The sequence below is a fragment of the Rhinopithecus bieti genome, unplaced genomic scaffold (genome assembly GCF_001698545.2).
Source record: "Rhinopithecus bieti isolate Rb0 unplaced genomic scaffold, ASM169854v2 scaffold_22165, whole genome shotgun sequence".
Lineage (NCBI taxonomy): Eukaryota > Metazoa > Chordata > Mammalia > Primates > Cercopithecidae > Rhinopithecus > Rhinopithecus bieti.
This window is the reverse complement of record NW_016810977.1, coordinates 1,277,597-1,294,041: the sequence shown is the minus strand read 5'-3', so window position 1 is coordinate 1,294,041 and position 16,445 is coordinate 1,277,597. Positions and strand designations below refer to the sequence as shown.

The 16,445-nt window shown below is 39.9% G+C and overlaps 1 protein-coding gene across 1 annotated transcript in view; it reads left to right on the top strand.

Annotated features, from left to right (window-relative positions):
• The window catches only part of DNAH5 (dynein axonemal heavy chain 5), a 242,913-nt gene that overhangs the window by 72,479 nt on the left and 153,989 nt on the right, over window positions 1–16,445 (top strand). The window contains 3 exon segments of the mRNA XM_017893302.1: window positions 564–717; window positions 9,064–9,227; window positions 14,022–14,178. Coding sequence (XP_017748791.1) covers window positions 564–717; window positions 9,064–9,227; window positions 14,022–14,178 — 475 coding nt within the window.

Sequence of the window (16,445 nt, the reverse complement as noted above, 5' to 3'; positions counted from 1 at the left end):
TAGGGAAGAGGCAGTAACCTTGCACACATGTATATCAAACATGAGTGGGTTGGACACAGGTACGTGGGAAGTTAGGAAGAGACTCAGAAAAGGGGAGGTTAATGAGAGAGTCCAGATGTTATCATATTTGAAGATTGAATTAGTTGTCTGGTCCCCACTGATGATTCTATAAAGGCTCCATATTATATGAAAAACCAGAGACTCTATGAAATAGACACAGAAGCTCAGTAGAGCAAATACGATTCTCATAGCCTTAGCAGCACTGAGGGTAATTATATTACCCTGGAAGCTTGGTGGAATCAAGTCTAATGCCTGACCTACTCCTTAGATTATAAATCTCCCACCCTTCTCTACACTCTGGATCAAACGGGAAAAAGCTAGACTAACAATGCACAATAAATGGGGATGAATTAATCACTTGGTTGCATCACTTTAAAAGCCAGCAACATAATTAAGGTTGTAAAGAAAGAGGTTAAAAATTAAGACTTTAAAAAACCTTTTAGTTTGAAAACAACAGCACAACAAAAACCAAAACCAAATCCTAAACCTATTTCTTATTTTAGGTACAATATGCCATTCAAAGCCCAGATTCAAAAATGGGTGCAGTACCTTTCCAACTCAACAGACATCATCGAGAGCTGGATGACAGTGCAAAACCTGTGGATTTATTTAGAAGCCGTCTTCGTGGGAGGAGACATTGCCAAGCAGTTGCCCAAGGTTTCCTAATCTTCTTTATGATTTCATCATATTTTTTCAGAGAAAGATCTCAGAACGAATACCCCCTTAAATAATGCAATAATATTCCACTTCCATTGAACCCCTTCCTTCAATATTTTGTTGTCACTGTTAATACTGTTATTCTGCAACAGGAGTGAGGAATTGTGGAAAGGAAAGGGGTGACAATCAGAGTAAGAATACTGCAAAACTGTGGAGGTTTGATAGATAATAGACCGTTAAAAAACAAAGAATAAGTGGTTGCATAATTGATATGCTTCTTTAGATAATTTCAAGGTAGCATTTGGAACTGTAGAATTGTGGTGCAGTTATCTTGACAATGGTAGGCTAATTTGTTCTTCTACTACTGACATTTTAAAGTAATCCATACTATACAGTGTACCCAATTATATCTGTACAGTACATTTGAGGGGTGGAAATTTACAGAAAAAATCCCCAAAACAAAAAGACCTTCTTTTCGATATGTCTAGTATATATTTATCATCAAATCATAACCTTCTTACTAGGTATATAGGTATATATGGAATATATTTTGAGATTTTAAATGAACACTTTAACCAATTCTTAAGGATTCTTATTCAATTACCTTAAGCTGTATGCAAGATTATAACATTTTAACAATATATTTGAGTTTTAGAAGCATGATTATATTAAATATTTTCATGACGTAGGTTTCCGAACTTCTTCTTTGGTTAGTTTTCAGTTTAATTACAGATGACAGATCAAATTAGACTGCAGACCATTTATTTTGGAGGCAGTAGTGAAATGTATTCACTCACTAAATTTTACTTTATTTTTGATTTGTATTTGTGCACGTTTTTTATCTTCTTTTTTTTTTTAAAGGCTTTAGGAGGTTTGGATTTTTTTTTTTTTAATTATACTTTAAGTTCTGGCATACATGTGCAGAACGTGCAGGTTTGTTACATAGGTATACATGTGCCATGGTGGTTTGCTGCACCCAGCAACCCGTCATCTACATTAGGTATTTCTCTTATTGCTATCCCTACCCTTTAGCCACATCCCTGACAGGCCCCAGTGTGTGATGTTCCCCTCCCTGTGCCCGTATGTTCTCATTGTTTAATTCCCACTTATCAGTGAGAACATGTGGTATTTGGTTTTCTGTTCCTGTGCTAGCTTGCTGAGAATGATGGTTTCCAGCTGCATCCATGTCACTGCAAAGGACATGGACTCCTTCTTTTTTATGGCTGCATAGTATTCCATGGTGTATATGTGCTACATTTCCTTTATCCAGTATAACATTGGTGGGCATTTGGGTTGGTTCCAAGTCTTTCCTTTTGTGAACAGTACTGCAATAAACATATGTGTGCATGTGTCTTTATAGTAGATTGATTTATAATCCTTTGGGTATATACCCAGTAATGGGATTGTTGGGTCAAGTGGTATTTCTAGTTCTAGCTCCTTGAGGAATTGCCACACTGTTTTGGCTTTTGTTGCAATTGCTTTTGGTGTTTTAGTCATTAAGTCTTTGCCCATTCCTATGTCCTGAATGGTATTGCCTAGGTTATCTTCTAGGGTTTTTAATGGTTTTAGGTCTTATGTTTAGATTTTTAATCCATTGTGAGTTAATTTTTGTATAAGGTGTAAGGAAGGAGTCCAGTTTCAGTTTTCTGCATGTGGCTAGCCAGTTTTCCCAACATCATTTTTTAATAAATAGGGAATCCTTTCCCCATTGCTTGTTTTGTTGGGTTTGTCAAAAATCAGATGGTTGTAGATGTGTGGTGTTATTTCTGAGGCTTCTGTTCTGTTCCCTTGGTCTATATGTCTGTTTTGGTACCAGTACCATGCTGTTTTGGTTACTGTAGCCTTGCAGTTTAGTTTGAAGTCAGGTAACATGATGCCTCCAGCTTTGTTCTTTTTGCTTAGGATTGTCTTGGCTATATGGGTTCTTTTTTGGTTCCATATTTAAAGAAATTTAAAGTAGTTTTTTTTCTAATTATTTGAAGGAAGTCAATGGTAGCTTGATGGGAATAGCGTTGAATCTATAAATTACTTTGGACAGTATAGCCATTTTTATGATATTGATTCTTCCTATCCATGAGCATGGAATGTTCTTCCATTTATTTGTGTCCTCTGTTATTCCCTTGAGCAGTGGTTTGTAGTTCTCCTTGAAGAGGTCCTTCACATCCCTTGTAAGTTGTATTTCTAGGTATTTTATTCTCTTTGTAGCAATTGTGAATGGGAGTTCACTCATGATTTGGCTCTCTGTTTATCTGTTATTGGTGTATAAGAATGCTTGTGATTTTTGCACATTGATTTTGTATCATGAGACTTTGCTGAAGTTGCTCATCAGCTTTAGGAGTTTTTGGACTGAGATGATGGGGTTTTCTAAATATACGATCATGTCATCTGCAAAAAGAGATAATTTGACTTCCTTTTTTCCTAGTTGAATACGTTTATTTCTTTCTCTTGCCTGATTGCCCTGGCCAGAACTTCCAATACTATGTTGAATAGGAGTGGTGAGAGAGAGCATCCTCGTCTTGTGCCAGTTTTCAAAAGGAATGCTTCTGGCTGTTGCCTATTCAGTATGATATTGGCTGTGGATTTGTCATAAATAGCTCTTATTATTTTGAGATACGTTCCATCAATACCTAGTTTATTGAGAGTTTTTAGCATGAAGGGGTGTTCAATTTTATCGAAGGCCTTTTCTGCATCTACTGAGATAATCATGTGGTTTTTTCATTGGTTCTGTTTATGTGATGGATTATGTTTATTGATTTGCATGTGCTGAACCAGCCTTGCATCCCAGGGATGAAGTTGACTTCATCGTGGTGGATAAGCTTTTTAATGTGCTTTTTGATTCAGTTTGCCTGTATTCTATTGAGGACTTTTACATTGATGTTCATCAGAGATATTGGCCTGAAATTTTCTTTTTTTTATTGTGTCTCTGCCAGCTTTTGGTATCAGGATGATGCTGGCTTCATAAAATGAGTTAGGGAGGATTCCCTCTTTTTCTACTGTTTGGAGTAGTTTTAAGAGGAATGGTACCAGCTGCTCTTTGAACCTCTGGTAGAATTTCTAGAAGAAACTTACCCATTTCTTCTAGACTTTTCTAGTTTATTTGCATAGAGGTGTTTATAGTATTCTCTGATGGTAGTTTGTATTTCTGTGGAATCAGTGGTGATATCCCCTTTATCATTTTTTATTGTGTCTATTTGATTCTTCTCCCTTTTCTTCTTTAGTAGTCTGGCTAGCAGTCTGTTTTGTTGATCTTTTCAAATAACCGGTTCCTGAATTCATTGATTCTTTTGAAGGGTTTTTCATGTCTCTATGTCCTTCATTTCTGCTCTGATGTTAGTTATTTCTTGTCTTCTGCTAGCTTTTGGATTTGTTTGCCTTGATTCTCTAGTTCTTTTAATTGTGATGTTAATGTGTTGATTTTAAATCTTTCCCGCTTTCTCCTGTGGGCATTTAGTACTATAAATTTCCCTCTAAACAGGGCGTTAGCTGTGTCCCAGAAATTCTCGTATGCTGTGTCTTTGTTCTCATTGGTTTCAAAGAACTTATTTATTTCTGCCTTAATTTCGTTATTTACCCAGTAGTCATTCAGGAGCAGGTTGTTCAGTTTCCATGTAGTTGTGCAATTTTGAGTGAGTTTCTTAATCCTGAGTTCTAACTTGATTGCACTGTGGTCTGAGACTGTTTTCTATGATTTCTGTTCTTTTGCATTTGCTGAGGAGTGTTTTACTTCCAATTATGTGGTCGATATAAGAATAAGTATGATGCAATGTTGAGAAGAATGTATATTCTGTTGATTTGGGGTGGAGAGTTCTGTAGATGTCTATTAGGTCCACTTGGTCCAGAGCTGAGTTCAAGTCCTGAATATCCTTGTTAATTATCTCATTCATCTGTCTAATATTGAGAGTGTGGTGTTAAAGTCTCCCACTGTTGGAGAGTATGGGTATTAAAATGTAAGATTTATGATGAAAATCTAAGTGGAGTGGCTCTTGTTAGTGTACTTTTCATATTGAGTGATGCATGAGGTAGGCGTTCAGAGTAATATTCTGCATCATAGTGAGAGAGAAGCATTTTTAATTTTACTTAAAATTAAATTAAATGTAATTAAATTACTAGTGAATCATTTTACTAATTGTACTTTTATGCTATAAAATACAGTACCTTTGAAAATTTTTAGATGATGTGTAAGCTTAATTTTGTGATTAAACATTTCTTTAACATGTTAAAAAAAGGCTCCCACTATTATTGTGTGAGATTCTAAGTCTCTTTGCAGGTCTCTAAGAACTTGCTTTATGAACCTGGGTGCTCCTGTATCAGGGGCATATATATTTAGGACAGTTGGCTCTTCTCATTGCGTTGATCCCTTTACCATTATGTAATGCCCTTCTTTGTCTTTTTTGATCTTTGTTGGTTTAAAGTCTGTTATATCAGAGAGTAGGATTGCAACCTTTGCTTTTTTTTTTGCTTTCCATTTGCTTGGTAAATATTCTTCCATCCCTTTATTCTGAGCTTATGTGTGTCTTTGCATGTGAGATGGGTCTTCTCAATATAGCACACTGATGAATCTTGACTCTATTAAATTTGCCAGTCTGTGTCTTTTAATTGGGGCATTTAGCCCATTTACATTTAAGGTTAATATTGTTATGTTTGAATTTGATCTTGTCATTATGATGCTAGCTAGTTATTTTGTCCATTAGTTGATGCAGTTTCTTCATAATATCAATGTTACATTTTGGTTTGTTTTTGCAGTGGCTGGTATGGGTTTTTCCTTTCCATATTTAGTGCTTCCTTCAGGAGCTCTTGTAGGGCAGGCCTATTGGTGACAAAATCCCTCATCACTTGCTTGTCTGTAAAGGATTTTATTTCTCCTTTGCTCATGAAGCTTAGTTTGGTTGGATATGAAATTCTGGGTTGAAAATTCTTTTAAGAATGTTGAATATTGGTCCCCACTCTCTTATGGCTTGTAGGGGTTTTGCAGAGAGATCTGCTGTTAATCTGATGGGCTTCCCTTTGTGGGTAACCCGACCTTTCTGGCTGCCTTTAACATTTTTTCCTTCATTTCAACCTTGGTGAATCTGACAATTATGTGTTTTGGGGTGGCTCTTCTTGAGGAGAATCTTCATGGTGTTCTCTGTATTTGCTGAATTTGAATGTTGGCCTGTCTTGCTAGGTTGGGGACGTTCTCCTGGGTAATATCCTGAAGAGTGTTTTTTAATGTGGATCCATTTTCCCCGTCACTTTTAGGTACACCAATCAAACGTAGGTTTGGTCTTTTCACATAGTCTCATATTTCTTGGAGGCTTTGTTCATTCCTTTTCATTATTGTTTCTCTAATCTTGACTTCACGCTTTATTTCATTACGTTGATCTTCAGTCTCTGATATCCTCTCTTCTGCTTGGTTGATTTGGGTATTGATACTTGTGTATGGTTCACAAAGTTCTTGTGCTGTGCTTTTCAGCTCCGTCAGGTCATTTATATTCTTCTCTAAATTGGTTATTCTAGTTAGCAATTTCTCTAACTTTTATAAAGGTTCTTAGCTTACTTATGTTGGGTTAGAACATGCTCTTTTAGCTCGGAGGAGTTTGTTATCATCCATCTTCTGAAGCCTACTTCTGTCAATTCGTCAAACTCATTCTCTGTCCAGTTTTGTTCCCTTGCTGGTGAGGAGTTGTTTTCCTTTGGAGGAGAAGAGGCGTTCTGGTTTTGGAATTTTCAGCCTTTTTGTGCTAGTTTTTCCTCATCTTCGTGGATTTATCTACCATTGGTTTTTGCTGTTGGTGACCTTCAGATGGAGTGTTTGTTTGGTTGTCCTTTTTGTTGATGTTGATGTTATTGCTTCCTGTTTGTTAGTTTTCCTTCTAACAGACAGGCCTCTCTTCTCCAGGTCTTCTGGAGTTTGCTGGGGGTCCAATCCAGACCCTGTTTGCCTGGGCATCACCAGCAGAGGCTGCAGAACAGCGAAGATTGCTGCCTGCTCCTTTCTCTGGAAGCTTTGTCTGAGAGGGACACCTGCCAGATGCCAGCCGAAGCTCTCGTGTATGAGATGTCTGTTGGCCCCTGCTGGGAAGTGTCTCCCTGTCAGGAAGCATGGGGTCAGGGGCCCACTTGAGGAGGCAGTCTGTCCCTTAGCAGAGCTCGAGCCCTGTGCTGGGAGATCTGCTGCTCTTTTCAGAGCTGGCAGGCAGGAATGTTTAAGTCTTCTGTAGCCGCACCCCACAGCTGCCTCTTCCCCCAGTTGCTCTGTCCCAGGGAGATGAGAGTTTTATCTATAAGCACCTGACTGGGATTGCTGCCTTTTTTTCAGAGATGCCCTGCACAGAGAGGAGGAATCTAGAGAGGCAGTCTGGCTACAGCAGCTGTGTGGTGTTGTGGTGGGCTCTGCCCAGTCTGAACTTCTTTGTGACTTTGTTTACACTATGAGGGAAAAACTGCCTACTCAAGCCTCAGTAGTGGTGGACCCCCGTTCTCCCACCAAGCTCGAGCATTCCAGGTTGACTTCAGACTGCTGTGCTGTCAGTGAAAATTTCAAGCCAGTGGATCTTACTCAGCTTGCTGGGTTCCATGGGGATGGCATCCACTGAGCAAGACCACTTAGCTCCCTGGCTTCAGCCCCCTTTCCAGGGGAGTGAACAGTTCTGCCTCACTGGCGTTTCAGGTGCCACTGGGGTATGAAAAAAATGGCTGGGTGTTATGGCTCACACCTGTAATCCCAGCACTTTGGGAGGCCAAGGCAGGTGGATTACCTGAGGTTGGGAGTTCGAGACCATCCTGACCAACATGGAGAAACTCCATCTCTAATAACAACACAAAATTAGCCGGGCATGGTGGCGCATGCCTGTAATCCCAGCTACTTGGGAGGCTGAGGCATGAGAATCGCTTGAACCCAGGAGACAGAGGTTGCAGTGAGCCGAGATTGCACCATTGCACTCCAGCCTGGGCAAAAAGAGCGAAACTCTATGTAAAAAAAAAACAAAAAACAAAAAACAAAACTGCAGCTAGCTCAGTGTCTGCCCAAACGGCCAGTGAGTTTTGTGCTTGAAACCCAGGGCCCTTGTGGTGTAGGCACCTGAGGGAATCTCCCGGTCTGCGGATTGCGAAGACCATGGGAAAAGCGTAGTAACTGGGCCGGATAGCAGTGTCCCTCACGGCATGGTACCTCATGGTTTCCCTTGGCTGGGGTGGGGAGTTCCCCAAACCCTTGCACTTCCTGGGTGAGGCAACGCCCCAGCCTGCTTCTTCTTGCCCTCCGTGGGCTGCATCCACTATCTAACCAGTCCCGATGAGATGAGCCAGGTGCCTCAGTTGGAAATGCAGAAATCACCTGCCTTCTGCTTTGATCTCGCTGGGAGCTGCAGAGTGGAGCTATTCCTATTTGGCCAACATGCCCAGGATTCCCATGTTTTTCTTTTTAATGAGTGAAGAAGAATCTAAAATTGGACTTAGAAATTTTCATGTAGAATATTTAAGGTGCTAGGTGTAGTTTCTTCCTTTCATATTTGATAGTATATACTCATTGGTACATACAGAAAGCTTTAAAGAAGAAATTGAAAATTTGGGGCTGGGTGCAGTGGCTCATGCTTGTAATCCCAGCACTTTGGGAGGCTGAAGTTGGAAGACTGCTTGAGCCCAGGAGTTCAAGACCAGCCTGGCCAATATGATGAAACCTCGTTTCTATAAAAAAAAAAATTAGCTAGGCATGGTGGCACATGCCTGTAGTCCCAGACACTGGAGAGGCTGAGGTAGGAGAATCACTTGAGCCCAGGAAATCAAGGCTGCAGTAAGCTGTGATTGAGCACCTGTACTCCAACCTGGACAACAGAGTGAGACCCTGTCTTAAAAAAAAAAAAAGAAGAAAACTTATATGATTCCTGCCCTCTCAAGATAATCTGTGCATTTGCCATTAAATTTTTTTACAATATTCCAGTTATACTGGAATTAATTTTGTATCTTTATTTTAAATACTTTTCTACATAAACAATCCAGTGCTCAATATGGAAAATATAAAAATAGGAAATGTACTTCATTTAGAGATAACCCCTGAAAAGAAAGGTGTGTCCTTTCTTTTCATATTTTCTTGAATTGTATTATTACTTTTGTATTCATTTCTTGTTTTAACTTAACATAATGGGAGTCCCAAGGTTGAGCTAAGGATGCTTACTTAATACAGGGGATGATACGGCACAGAAAGCCCAATACGAACTTCAATAAAATGTGTATGACATTAGGTGTATATTGCTTGGCTATCTGGACCGGTTAAAACTCTAGCCTCAACTGGAGGAATGTGAGATACTCTGTCTTTGAGATCACAGTTGTGCCCAAATCTAAATGTGCTTTGTTACCTTGTTCTCATAGGAAGCCAAGCGCTTTTCTAACATAGATAAATCTTGGGTGAAGATCATGACTCGGGCACATGAAGTGCCCACTGTAGTTCAGTGCTGTGTTGGAGATGAGACCCTGGGGCAGCTGTTACCGCACTTGCTGGACCAGTTGGAAATATGCCAGAAATCCCTTACTGGGTAAGTACCCTGGCTCTTTGAAAGCTCTCAGTATCCTTGAGACAAAAGGATACAGGGAGACTAGATAGCATTAGCCAAATTTGTTTTCGTTTGCTAAGGCTTAATTCATGTATAAAGCTGATGCACAGATGAAACTGATATTTTGAAGCCTTATATTCTCATCAAACACTTGCTAGATTTGTCCTGATGTTGGACTCATAGGACTTAAGGTTGCTTCTATCACTGGGATAAGACTGTATAAACATTCTCATATAGTGCCTGCTTTTGAAAATTAATACACCTGTTTTTCTGATATTCTTCTTGGATAAACATCTATAGAACCAACATATTTTATTATGCTTATTATATGAAACAGTGTTTAGTATATACATGCAATCAGGATTATATTAAAAAGTATCTAATATAATATCTATCTACACACACATTTATGCGTGTGGAGGCTTGGTGAATTCTAAGAGTCATAAAGTTTTTTTGTTTGTTTTTTTTCCTTGGTTAATCACAATAAAATAATGTAAGTAGAAATATGTTACATAGTAATATGCTAAGTGTACATTGACACTTAAGGAAGTTAAACTCAAGCACCTGAGCATTTAATTTAAATAATGATGTCTCCTTGGCCCACTCTGGGAGACAGTTGATCTTTCCCCATGAATTCGTCCTGATGGTCTCATGACCTGTAATAGTGTCCTGTGAATAGCCAGCTTATCCTGTGCACTGCAGGACTCAGCTCATCGAAGCCAGGCTGCCCTTGTAGTCACGGGTGATGGCTAAAATACTGGGCTTCAGATGGTGCTTTGGCAGGATCTCGATGAAATGGATAGTTTATTAAAGTTGAACAAAAAAAGTGACTATACTAAAAATGGAAAAAAGACCTGTATGGGAGTACTTGTAAGCAATATGGATTACTTATTTATTCTTGGCTAACCAGAAAAAATTTTGAGATGGCTGCTGAAAAATAACCATACAATGAGAAAGTTAAGGTCAAAGGAAAAAAAGGGCTAATAAGCTCAGAGGGTAAAATTGGTGCAGAGAAAAACTACAAATGGACCTTGGATTTAGAGAGCAAAGATCCTTCCTAGGGCCCAAGGTAAATGGTAACAAATGATAGATTCATAAGATTCATAGAATAAAAGTTACTTGGGGAGACATTATGTTTTCTTGTCCTCAGATTGATAATTTGGACAAATTTCTATTGTGTATCCTTTTAAAAGGGAACCCAGAGCAGAAGCTTCATCTACTTTCTTGTCACAGCATGAGTCAAACATGAGCCTCTGTAATGGAATGGCTTCATCCAGGGAACTAAGGGAATGGAATCACTGCATACATTTTCATGAATCCTCCGTGAATATCACTTTCATATCCATGTTGGTGGAAGGTATCGGGCAGCATAAGACGTGAGAGATGTAAACCCTGACAAGAATGCAGAGGACAGGCAGTCTGCACTGCTGGTTAAGGACAAATTCATAGGCTTCAGCATACAGCTGGGGAGATGTGGAAGTTGGTGGACTTTTAGGAAAGTTGAAGAGTCTAGACAAAACCATGCTTACATGGATGTCCACCCCACTACCTTGAAGCTAGAGGTAGGGCCAAAATTTTCTGTAGCAAATATTTGCAAGTTTACTCTAATTTAGGTGATGAGTGTTTCAAAGGCCTGTGCTATAGAGCAGAGGTCCTCAAACCTTGGAACCAGTCCGTGGCCTGTTAGGAACAGGGCTGCACAGCAGAAGGTGAGTAGCAGGTGAGTGAGTGAAGGTTCATCTGTGTTTACAACTGCTCCTCATCACTCTCAATATCACCTGAGCTCTGCCTCCTGTGAGATCAGCAGCAACATTACAGTCTCATAGTAGTGTAAGCCCTATTGTGAACTGCGCATGTGAGGGATCTAGGTTGCGCACTCCTTATGAGAATCTAATGCCTGATGATCTGTCACTGTTTCCCATCTTCTCCAGATGGGACCATCTAGTTGCAGGAAAACAAGGTGAGGGCTCTCACTGACTCTACTTTATGGTGAGTTGTGTAATTATTTTTACCATGTAATAATAATAGAAACATAAGTGCACAATCATAATAGAAGTAAAGTACACAGTAAATATATTGCACTTGGATCATCCTGAAACCACCCCCACCCCAGGTCTGTAGAAAAATTGAAAAATTGTCTTCCATGAAATTGGTCCCTGGTGGCGCAAAGTTTGAGGACTGCTGCTATAGAGTTATCACCATACACCTAAAGAGGCTTTTTAAACACCATGGCTGTAGCGAACACCAATGTCAGTAAAGTACCCTTTAAATGTTCACTTTAAAGCAAAACCATTTGCAAGTAATTCTTCTAACATAAAGGTTTAGAAAAATGGAGTCTTAGGGATTAATGAGTTGATCTCCTTTATAAAATTATTAGATCAAGTCAAGTAACTGTTGAAGGACAAAAAGGTTGTTTTCTAATGATTGATGCTGCACTATTCCATTTAGCCTAATAATTATTTAGCACGACCAGATGTGGTTCAGGCACCACTGACCGTTCTTGGATATAGACCCAGCATGAGTGCTATGTGCCTAACACCAGGATCAAGTCAGAGAGAACGAGGAAAGGGTTTCTGAAAGTTTCCCTGCTCTGGGGGTTCTTCAACATGGAAGGACTGAGGGGCAGAGATCACTAAGATATCATGCAGGTTCAGTCACCACTTGCTGAGGAACCGTCTACTGGACTACCTACAGCTGAGTTTATTACTTTTCTCTCCCTTCCTCATCTTCCATCCACCCCCACAGACAGACAGACAGACACACACACACACACGCACACATGCACAACACCCCCTCTATTTTTTTTCTCTTTTTTTTTTTGAGATGGGGTCTCGCTCTGTCACCCAGGCTGGAGTGCAATGGGGCAATCTTGGCCCACTGCAGTCTCCATCTCCCAGGTTCAAGTGATTCTCCCACCTTAGCCTCTCGAGTAGCTGGGATTACAGGGGTGCACCACCACACCCAGCTATTTTTTGCATTTTTTTTTTTTTCAGTAGACACGAGGTTTCACCATGTTGGCCAGGTTGGTCTCAAACTCTTGACCTCAGGTCATCCACCCACCTCGGCCTCCCAAAGTACTGGGATTACAGGTGTGAGTCACTGCGCCTGGCCTATTTTTCTCTTTTTTATTCTTTCTTTTTCCTATGAACATATTGCACTCTATCACCCAACATTTGGGCATTATTTTATAACCACGCAGAGAAAATGTCTACTCTAAAATTGTTCACACTTTTTAAACATTTTTATTTATTTTATTTATTTATTTTTTTCTGAGCTTTCCCTTTTGATTCTGTTACCAAGAAGAGATTATGAGCAACATTTGTAAGCCTCGGATAAACATTTGAGAAACCGTATTTATACAAAAACGACATCCTCCCAAGCTGTCAAGGATCAGGATGGACAGGAAGGGTCTTCACACAGATCAGATCATAATTTGAGTTGGGGTAATCGGACTGTGTCCGTGAATATAAGGTATCTTCTCTATACCATCACAGGAGTTTGGCTGTCAACAGCAAACACTGGGGTCTACTCAAGGGTGGAGGTGGCAGAAGGGTGAGGATTGGAAAACTACCTATTAGGTACTATACTTATTACCCAGGTGATGAAATAATCTGTGTACCAGCCTCCCGACATGCAGTTTACCTATATAACAAACCTGCACATGTACCCCTGAACCTAAAATAAAAGTTGAGGCCAGGTGTGATGGCTCATGCCTGTAATCTCAGCACTTTGGGAGGTTGAGGCGGGTGGATCGTTTGAAGTCATGAGTTTGAGACCAGCCTTGGCTAACATAGTGAAACCCCATCTCTACTAAAAAAAAAAAAACGAAAAAAGAAAAAAAAATTAGCCGAGCGTGGTGGCACAAGCCTGTAGTTGCAGCCACTTTGGAGGCTGAAGCAGGAGAATCACTCGAACCCAGGAAGTGGAGGTTGCAGCGAGCCAAGGTCATGCCACTGCACTACAGCCTGGGTGAAAGAGTGAGACTCTGTCTCAAATAAAAAAGTCGAAAAAGGGTTAAAATGAATAATAATACAAGTGATAAGGGAAGAGCAAAAATTAAAAAATTAAAACAGCTGGTAAAGTTTCAAAAAGAAGTACAATTAAAATAATCGTAACAAAATATGCTAGAAAATGAAGATAGAGAGCTATAGTTAAGAAAACAACAGAATACACATATCCATAACATCAGAAATGACCATAACAGAAAGCAAATATAGAAACAAAAGCCTGCCTGAAAGCAGGTCAGCGATCGGAACATCCAGTGAACTTTGGAAACTCCTGGAGGCAGAGACGAGTGCCACAGCTTTTCCATGGAGCTCATCACAGCTGGATTTTGCTTCTGCTTGGATGATGAATTCATTGGATTCTCTTTTAAGTTACAATTTCAGGTATTGTAGGGGGCCTTTAGATGACACAGTGCTGGGCTTGGAAACCCAAACCCAAACCCAAAACCAAAACCTGCCTGGGTGTGTTTTTATCTTACTCTCTACATAGAATGTACAAGATTTTCCAGACTGTGCAACAAGTGTACATTATACTTGTGATAAAGGAGGGAATTCTGCCACCAATTTTGGGAAGAAATTATTTCTCCATCAGAATATGGAATGTTATTTGACAAAATTCTTAAAAAATCGAAAAATGGTTGAGAAGTCATGTGGGAAAATCAGATTGTTACAAGTCACACAATCTTCCCCCCTTTTCCCATCCAGGTTAATTTATTCTTTGAATGATAAGCTTTGTGTGGTTATAAAGGTTTATGTTTTCCTCTCCTCGCAGGTACTTGGAGAAAAAGCGACTGTGCTTTCCTCGGTTTTTCTTCGTCTCAGATCCTGCCCTTCTAGAGATTCTGGGGCAGGCATCGGACTCCCACACTATACAGGCCCATTTGCTGAACGTGTTTGACAACATTAAATCTGTCAAGTTCCATGATAAGGTTCGCCTAATTCTAACGGCAGGCCAACAATCACCGTACCTTAGAACCTCAACTATCTTTAAGTAGCTCTTTGAGAACGGGTTTATAACAAGGGTTGCCTCCCAGTTCATTAGCTCTTGGCCAGTGACTAAAAACAAATCTTGGGGCCCAATTTACCTTCAGAACTGTATAATTTCTTATTATCCAAAGTGTAGATTCAAATTAAAAAAATGCTAGTTTAGGATTAAGAATGCATTTTATGTAGCATTCATGGTTTTACACACCAAGTTAACTAGTCAGAAATCCAAAAAACCAGCTGTTCACAAAATAATGTCTTAACTAAACAGACTTGCCCTTATGATTTAATTGTTTTAATCTGGTGTTGGCATACTTTATTCAAATTTTTTTTTTTTTACACTTCCATATGTCTAGAATCATGAAGCTGCATGAGACTCACGATAGGTCATTTAACTTGATGGAGACCACACCTGCACAGCTGCCGAAATGTATTGTCTAATCCATCCCTCCACCCAAATTCCCTAGGAAAGTGACTCTTCTTGTTAGCTATTATATTCAGTTTCCCTCTGGTGCTTCACACAAAACCCTAGTAACATTCATTTCTTCATCCTAGCATGCAGTGTTACATTTATTGAGCAACTACCATGTTCCAGATGTCATGCTTAACACTGGGAATACACTAGCCTTCCGTGAACTTGTGCTCGGGTCGGGGAGACAGGGAAGTAAACAAGTAGCCTTCAGAGTGCAGTTAGAGGGGTGTTAGAGCTATTCCATTCGAAGCAATTAAGAGCCACTTGTTAAGGTCAAGCTCCTTGCTATCTGCTAGACATGATGCTGGCCTGGGGTTCCCAGGAAGAATATATTGTGATCAACAGTGAAGTCAGTTTTATGTAGTATAACACTTCAGAGAAATTGGGCAATTAAATTGCTGATAATTTTGGACTTCAGTTATTATTATTGTGCTTCATTAAGCACAGAGATCATGAGAATGCCCATCAGGAAGCCCTAACCCGGGTGTATGGGGGTGTCAGGGAAGGCTTTCTGCAGAAGAAGGTAAATTTGCACTGATGTTTTAAAGGTAAATGGAATATAACCTTGCAGGTGAAGGGAAGTATGGTCAGGTCAGAAGAAGAGCATGTGCAAGGGAGTTGTGGGTGCCCGGAGGTGTGGGAAGCCTAGGATGTCAGCAGCGTGGGTGTGTGAGGGAGTGTATTAGTTTCCTAGGGCTGCTGTGGCTTCAAACAACAGAAATGTATTCTCTCAAAGTTCTGGAGGCTAGAGGTGACTGCATCTTAAATTGATCACATCTGCAAAGACGCTATTCCCAAATAATGTCACATTCACAGGTGTCAGGGCTTAGGACTTCAGTGTATCTTTTTGAGAGACACAATTGGGTCCACAACAGGGAGCCATGAGCAAAGAGAGAAGGGGGGATGGGCAAGATTCCAAAGGCCAAGCGCATCACATGATGGAATTCTGCTTCATCCCGAACATGATAAAAAACCATAGGAGGCATTTAAGCAGGACAGTGACCTGATCTGTGTTTCAGAAACATTCTCTGGTTCAGTGTAGGAGGCGAAATGAAAGGGGGCAAGGAAATCAATGTAAGAAGCCATTGCAAAATCAGGATAAAAAAGGCTGAACAGCTGTAACAAGGCTTTGTTAGAGGGGACAGAGAGGAAGGAAAACAGGATGGATTTTAGTGGTTCAAAAATCAATGTTTCTTGTTGTTTTATTGGGTGTGTGGGTTGAAAGAAGGGACTTAATTCATCAGAAAAATCGTCCTGATGTTTTGCTTAAATCCTCTGCCACAGCACTAGGACATCTTGGTCCAAGAGCAAAGCTTCTCACTGTCTCAAGTTGTGTGGAAGATAATTTAAGTATCTTTCAGTATCGTATTTACTGTGTGGCTTCCTTTTGTTAGTTAAATGCCCATAGACTTTTAGCCTTTGTTCTTAGCAGTTGCTTCTTAAGATCGTGTTGCTTTTGTTTTTTGTTGCTCCTGCCATAAGGTTTCTACAATCAGGGGCGGATTTTGTTTGTGTGGGTGCTAAATCTTGTAAAATTATAAATACAAATTCATATTCAGGGCCTTGAAAACAGTCTGTGTGAGGGGCCCTGAAACTGAAGCCCCATTAGCTTTTTGGTAGATCACTTCTGTCTACAGCTTAGGAGGACTTAGTATAACATTTAAATTTTAGAAGCCTCATTTCATTTGGGAAACTTTAGAGATTTTTAAAATCATCATATTTGTATTAAATATTTCTTTT